The sequence below is a fragment of the Nycticebus coucang genome, chromosome 4 (genome assembly GCF_027406575.1).
Source record: "Nycticebus coucang isolate mNycCou1 chromosome 4, mNycCou1.pri, whole genome shotgun sequence".
Taxonomy (NCBI): domain Eukaryota; kingdom Metazoa; phylum Chordata; class Mammalia; order Primates; family Lorisidae; genus Nycticebus; species Nycticebus coucang.
The window spans coordinates 102844879-102851735 of record NC_069783.1 but is presented as its reverse complement, the minus strand read 5'-3'; the positions used below and the strand labels follow the sequence as shown (position 1 = coordinate 102851735).

Below are 6857 nucleotides of genomic sequence, written 5' to 3'. Positions count from 1 at the left end.
TTCCTTTGGTCAGAGAGCACACTGGTTGCTGTTGGAGAGTTGTTGGTAGGGAACAGGAATTCCAATGGCTGAGACCAGCTCAGAGACTCCTCTGCAGTCAAATGATTGTATTTATTCTGTCTTGAAGTAATGGAAAAAAACATTCACTTTATAGGCATCTTCTGGACTAAATGTGTTGGCAGTGGTGATGGGAATATGTACTCTGGCTACTATTTGTCTGGGGGAAAGAAATAGTCGGGGATCCCAGTGGCCTTACCTGTTGGCCCTTCAGTGGAAACACCTGCTGAGAGTATAGATTTACCACTTGGACACCTGCAGGGATCATTTATTTCTCTCCACAACAGATGTGTTTGCAGGGAAAGCCATACTCACTGCTCAGTTACTTGGGAGATTAGAGGATTTCATCACTAGTGGAAATAAGCTCAATTGTATGTCAGCATAAAAGGATTAAAGGATTAAAGAATTGTTTACCTGCCCCTGAGGAGGTGGCCACTTGCGGAGCCTGTGAACAGAAGCATGGGCGTGGGGAGTGGGCTTAGCAGGACTATGGGTGGTGGCTTCCTCCTTCCTTACAGAGTGAAGAGGGAAAATGCGGTGGAGTGACATTTTCTTCTCAGGCACAGGGTTATAATTTTAGTTGGAAAAAGCAAATAAGCAATAAAGAAAAAGAAAGAAAGAAAGAAAGAAAAACCCAAACAGGTGAGAACAGTAAACTTCTCTGAGAAATAGAGTCTGACCCTCCTCCCCCCAGGAAATTTACTGTTGATTTCCTAAATAGACTAATAGACTTCAGTCTTGAGTCTTTATAAAGACTGAAGTTCCTGAGATCTGGAATGAGTCTTAACTGTACATCCTTGGTGACTGTTACTTGTCCTAGTTTGTAGAGGGCAGCCACAGGGCAGCAGGTGAGAGGAGAGCTCAGTGGGGATGGCCGGCAGGTGCTGGGTTTGTGCTGTCATGGGGAAACTCACAGTTCCCAAGTGAGGGAGGCTGAAGCTGGAGCCAGATTGTCCTGGGCCTGCTAGACACTCCTGATGGTGACATGTGGGGGCTTTATCTGGGGATTCTATAATCTGGGCTCTTGGATAAGCCCTGAGCTCCCTCTTGCTCAGGCAGGAATAGTGGCACAACATCTCTCTGCTGGATGGCCAGAAAGTGTCTCCCCTCTGCTCTCCACCACACCTGGCATAATTAACAAACCAGTCAGCTCAAAGCTGATACATTTATTTGTTAACACAGATACATTTGTTTGTTAAAGGCTGATAGGAAGCAGCCTTCAGCATGACACAGTGTTCCTCTGACCACTGTCAACTTAGTTTTTGGCTAAGATCTTTTGATGGGCTGAATTGTATCGCCCCCCACCCCCAGCTCCAATTCAAATATTGAATTCTTAACCCCTCCTACCTCAGAATGTGGCTGAATTTGGAGGTCAGCCCTTAAGAGAAAATTCTGTTAAAGTGAGGTATTTAGAGTGCATCCTCATCCAGAATGACCAGTGTCCTACATAAGAAAGGATTTGGACTTCCCAATGCCTTCATCTTGAAGTTTAAGCCTACAGAACAGTGAGAATATAACTATCTGATGTTTTAGCCACCCAGTCTGTAGTATTGTCATAGAGTCCCTAGCAGACTAAGATAGACCTGTTTCTTCCCTGAGGGTCAGATAAAGCTACCCTTTCCTTGCTGTCTTTCTTGAGCTGTGTCCCCTGGTCCAGGCTATATCATGCTCCTCTCCTAGGGTGACTAAATTTTATCATCTCATGAAGTGAAAGGACAGACTTTCTTTTTTTTTTTTTCTCATTAAACTTTGTTTTAATGGGTCTCAAAATTCTGTGACAGATTTTTGGTCATGTTGTTTCCATTAAAAAGTACTGATTTTAAAAACTAATAACTTAAAACTGCCACACAAAAAGAAACAAATGGTCCACAAAACATTTTCCTTTCCTTCTGAAGGTTTTACGATGCATTGTTATCATTAACCAGTCTTTTACTATTAAACTTAAATGGCCAATTGAAACAAACAGTTCTGAGACCGTTCTTCCACCACTGATTAAGACTGGGGTGGCAGGTATTAGAGATAATATTCATTTAGCCTTCTGAGCTTTCTGGGCAGACTTGGTGACCTTGCCAGCTCCAGCAGCCTTCTTGTCCATTGCTTTGATGACACCAACAGCAATTGTCTGTCTCATGTCACGAACAGCAAAATGACCCAGAGGAGGATAATCTGAGAACCTCTCAACACACATGGGTTTGCCAGGAACCATATCGACGATGGCGGCGTCACTGGATTTCAGGAATTTAGGGCCATCTTCCAGCTTTTTACCAGAGCGGCGGTCAATCTTTTCCTTCAGCTCAGCAAACTTGCAGGCAGTGTGAGCTGTGTGACAATCTAGTACAGGAGCGTAGCCAGCACTAATTTGGCCTGGATGGTTCAGGATAATCACCTGAGCAGTGAAGCCAGCTGCTTCCATTGGTGGGTCATTTTTGCTATCACCAGCAACACTGCCACGACGAACATCTTTGACAGACACATTCTTGATATTGAAGCCCACGTTGTCTCCTGGAAGAGCTTCACTCAAAGCTTCATGCTGCATTTCAACAGACTTTACTTCAGTTGTAACATTAACTGGAGCAAAGGTGACCCCCATGCCAGGTTTGAGAACACCAGTCTCCACTCGGCCCACAGGGACAGTACCAATACCACCAATTTTGTAGACATCCTGCAGAAGCAGACTCAAGGGCTTGTCAGTTGGACGAGTTGGTGGCAGAATGCAATCCAGAGGTTCAAGCAGCGTGGTTCCACTGGCATTGCCATCCTTCCCGGTGACTTTCCATCCCTTGAACCAAGACATGTTTGCACTTGGCTCCAACATGTTGTCACCATTCCAACCAGAAATTGGCATGAATGCTACTGTGTCAGGGTTGTAGCCAATTTTCTTAATGTAAGTGCTGACTTCTTTAACGATTTCCTCGTATCTCTTCTGGCTATAGGGCGGCTCAGTAGAATCCATCTTGTTAACGTCAACAATTAGTTGTCTCACACCTAGTGTGTAAGCCAGAAGGGCATGCTCACGGGTCTGCCCATTCTTTGAGATACCAGCTTCAAATTCACCAACACCAGCAGCAACTATCAGGACAGCACAGTCAGCCTGAGATGTGCCTGTGATCATGTTTTTGATAAAGTCTCTGTGTCCTGGGGCATCAATGATAGTAACATAGTATTTGCTGGTCTCAAATTTCCATAGGGAGATATCAGTGGTGATACCACGCTCACGTTCAGCCTTCAGTTTATCCAAGACCCACGCGTCCTTGAAGGAGCCCTTTCCCATCTCAGCAGCCTCTTTCTCAAATTTTTCAATGGTTCTCTTGTCAATGCCACCACATTTGTAGATCAGATGGCCAGTAGTGGTGGACTTGCCCGAATCTATGTGTCCAATGACAATGATGTTGATATGAGTCTTTTCCTTCCCCATTTTGGATCATATGGGCGGTTTTCACAACACCTGTGTTCTGGCGGCAAACCCATTGTGAAAAAGCGAAAGGACAGACTTTCATTAATCCTCATGGCTGTAACTGCATTCTTTCACGGGCACACTGGCAGGTAGGGTCATCCCCCTCTTTTCTGTGCCCTCTCATCACACTATGATTTTCTCCAGGATGTCACTTAGTGTATAGTTAGCAAACCTCTAATGAACAGCTTCTCCCTACTAGGAAGGCCATGAACTCCTCAAGGGTGGGGATGTGCCCTGTGGCCTCTGTCTTCCGCGGCACCAGAGTGGCATATCAAGGGCACTCAACACTTGCCTACTGAATGCAAGAATGATGGATCCGTGATCAAAACAGCATGGTACAGGCACAAAAACAGAGAAGTGGATGTCTGGAACAGAATAGAGAACCATGCCGCGGACCACCCTGTCGGTGGGCTTCAGTCCGAGGGGGAGCAGGGAGAAGGAACGAGGAAAGTTGAGAGGTCGGCGCAGGAAAGACAGTCTGGCACACCACGGGTGAAGTATGCAGCTGTAATTTTACTGTGAAACTTATGCAAGTACTTATACACTTCTGCTCACAGGCAGGGGCGTCATGGGTTACACAAGGGTCATTCTGAATTACTGGGAAAGTTACAAATTTTTTCCTTAGGTTGCAGTTTTGTGTTTAGGTAAGCTCTGATTGTTTTAGATATTTTTAACAATGTAATTACTTTGTCTCTGTTCGTAATTGATAGCAGTTAAAAGCATACCTAAAATAAACAGTACCGCTCATGGTTGTGAAATTGTTTTACTCCTAAATCATTGGTATTTACTGTGATGGTATTTATTACTTAAACGTTTTAGTGCCTGACTTATAGGCGGCTCTGAGTCTAGCAGGCTTGTGCCTTATCTTATTCTGTAGTGTGATGGGTTCAGCTTTGAGAAAGTACATTGTGATTAGTGTCAGAGCACACAGACCTATGCTAAAGAAAAACAAAGTAATAAATTTTAAAGGCTGCCACGGTCGTTCAAGCTCCTGCGGATGACCTGGCACGTAAAGCACCGTTTCTGATGCCGTTTGTGCAGGGGTCGCTGGGGGCAAAGCTCCGTGGAGCACAAGCCTCCTTACCAGCGTTCTAAAACGCGGACAGCGCTGCCTCACTACGGCTGTGGTGCCGTGGGTGCGGCAGAACCAAGAGATGAATCCAGCTACTGACCGTTATTTGATTTTTGACAAGCCAATTAAAAACATTCAGTGGGGAAAAGATTCCCTATTTAACAAATGGTGCTGGGTGAACTGGCTGGCAACCTGTAGAAGATTGAAACTGAACCCACACCTTTCACCATTAACTAAGACAGACTCTCACTGGATAAAAGATTTAAACTTAAGACTTGAAACTATAAAAATACTTGAAGAAAGTGCAGGGAAAACTCTTGAAAGAATCGGCCTAGGTGAATATTTTATGAGGAAGACTCCCCAGGCAATTGAAGCAGTATCAAAAATACACTGCTGGGACCTGATCAAACTAAAAAGCTTCTGCACAGCCAAGAACATAGTGAGTAAAGCAAGCAGACAGCCCTCAGAATGGGAGAAAATATTTGCAGGTTATACCTCCGATAAAGGTCTAATAACCAGAATCCACAGAGAACTCAAACATATTAGCAAGAAAAGAACACATGACCCCATCTCAGGGTGGGCAAGGGACTTGAATAGAAACTTCTCCAAAGAAGACAGATGCACAACCTACAAACACATGAAAAAAAGCTCATCATCCTTAATCATCAGAGAAATGCAAATCAAAACTACTCTGAGATATCACCTAAGCCCACTAAGAGTAGCCCACATAACAAAATCCCAAAACCAGAGATGTTGGCATGGATGTGGAGAAAAGGGCACACTTCTACATTGCTGGTGGGAATGCACACTAATACATCCCTTCTGGAAGGATGTTTGGAGAATACTTAGAGACCTAAAAATAGACCTGCCATTTGATCCTATAATTCCTTTACTAGGTTTATACCCAGAAGACCAAAAATCACAATATAATAAAGACATCAGTACCAGAATGTTTATTGCAGCCCAATTCATAATGGAAGAAGCCCAAGTGCCCATCGACCCACGAATGGGCTAGCAAATTGTGGTACATGTATACCATGGAATATTATGCACCCTTAAAGAAAGATGGAGACTTTACCTCTTTCATGTTTACATGGATGGAGCTAGAACATATTCTTCTTAGCAAAGTATCTCAGGAATGGAAGAAAAAGTATCCAATGTACTCAGCTCTACTATGAAGCTAAATTATAGCTTTCACATGAAGGCTATAACCCAACTATAGCACAAGACTATGGAGAAAGGGCCAAAGAAGGGAAAGGGAGGGGGGAGGTTATGATGGAGGAAGGGTAATGGGTGGGACCACACCTACAGTGCATCTTAGAATGGGTACAGGCGAAACTTACTAAATGCAGAATACAAATGCCTACATACAGTAACTAAGAAAATGCCATGAAGGCTACGTTGAACAGTTTGATGAGAATATTTTGGATTGTATATGAAACCAGCACATTGTACCCCTTGATTGCACTAATGTACACAGCTATGATTTAACAATAAAAATAAATAATAATAAAATAAAATAAAAAAAATGATGGATCCATGTACAGACTCAATGACTAGACAGCCTCAAAGCATCAACTGTGGGGACCTGCGGGACCCCACAAAAGTCAGGCAGTCAGACACTGAGGTTGAATGGAGCAAGGTAGACTCAGACTCAATTATCTCGGGTGAAATAACCAATGAGAGCCTGGAGAGGCATATTCTGTCACTAGCCAGAGGAGGCCAGCAAGTGCAGCCCCACACAGATTTCTCAAGGGTCCTTTTATTTAGCAAAGAGCCATAAAATGTGCTGAACACATGGACCATAAGATTAATAATAGAAATAAAGGAACTGGGCATCCCAAGCAATTATTAACAGTAAAAAATTGGAAGTAAAGGCGAAAAAATCATAAGGGCCCATCATGTGATTCCAAAAATCCAATCAAAGAAGTAAAGGGGTAAATTTTAACTTTCCTAACTCACTTTGGTGATTCCCATCTATATCTTAGCATAGCTCAGACAGGGGTCCTCAAACTGCGGCCCATGGGCCACATGAGGTGGTGTGATTGTATTTGTTCCCATTTTGTTTTTTTACTTCAAAATAAGATATGTGCAGTGTGCATAGGAATTTGTTCATAGTTGTTTTTTTTTAAACTATAATCTGGCCCTCCAACCATCTAAGGGACAGTGAATTGGCCCCCTGTTTAAAAAGTTTGAGGATGGCTGCCCTAGACTCTGGCCAAATACATCCTCTGAGAATGCTAGCCCTGAGCCTCCAGGTGCAGGCATCCCATT

At 43.6% G+C, this 6857-nt stretch overlaps 1 protein-coding gene across 1 annotated transcript; it reads right to left on the bottom strand.

Moving 5' to 3' along the window:
• Positions 1-1782: 1782 nt before the first annotated feature.
• LOC128583890 (elongation factor 1-alpha 1-like) lies at positions 1783-3530 on the bottom strand. Its single transcript, XM_053588534.1, has one exon. It carries the CDS (start codon positions 3470-3472, stop codon positions 2084-2086), a length of 1389 nt encoding a protein of 462 aa, XP_053444509.1. The 5' UTR covers positions 3473-3530; the 3' UTR covers positions 1783-2083.
• Between the last annotated feature and the right edge of the window lie 3327 nt (positions 3531-6857).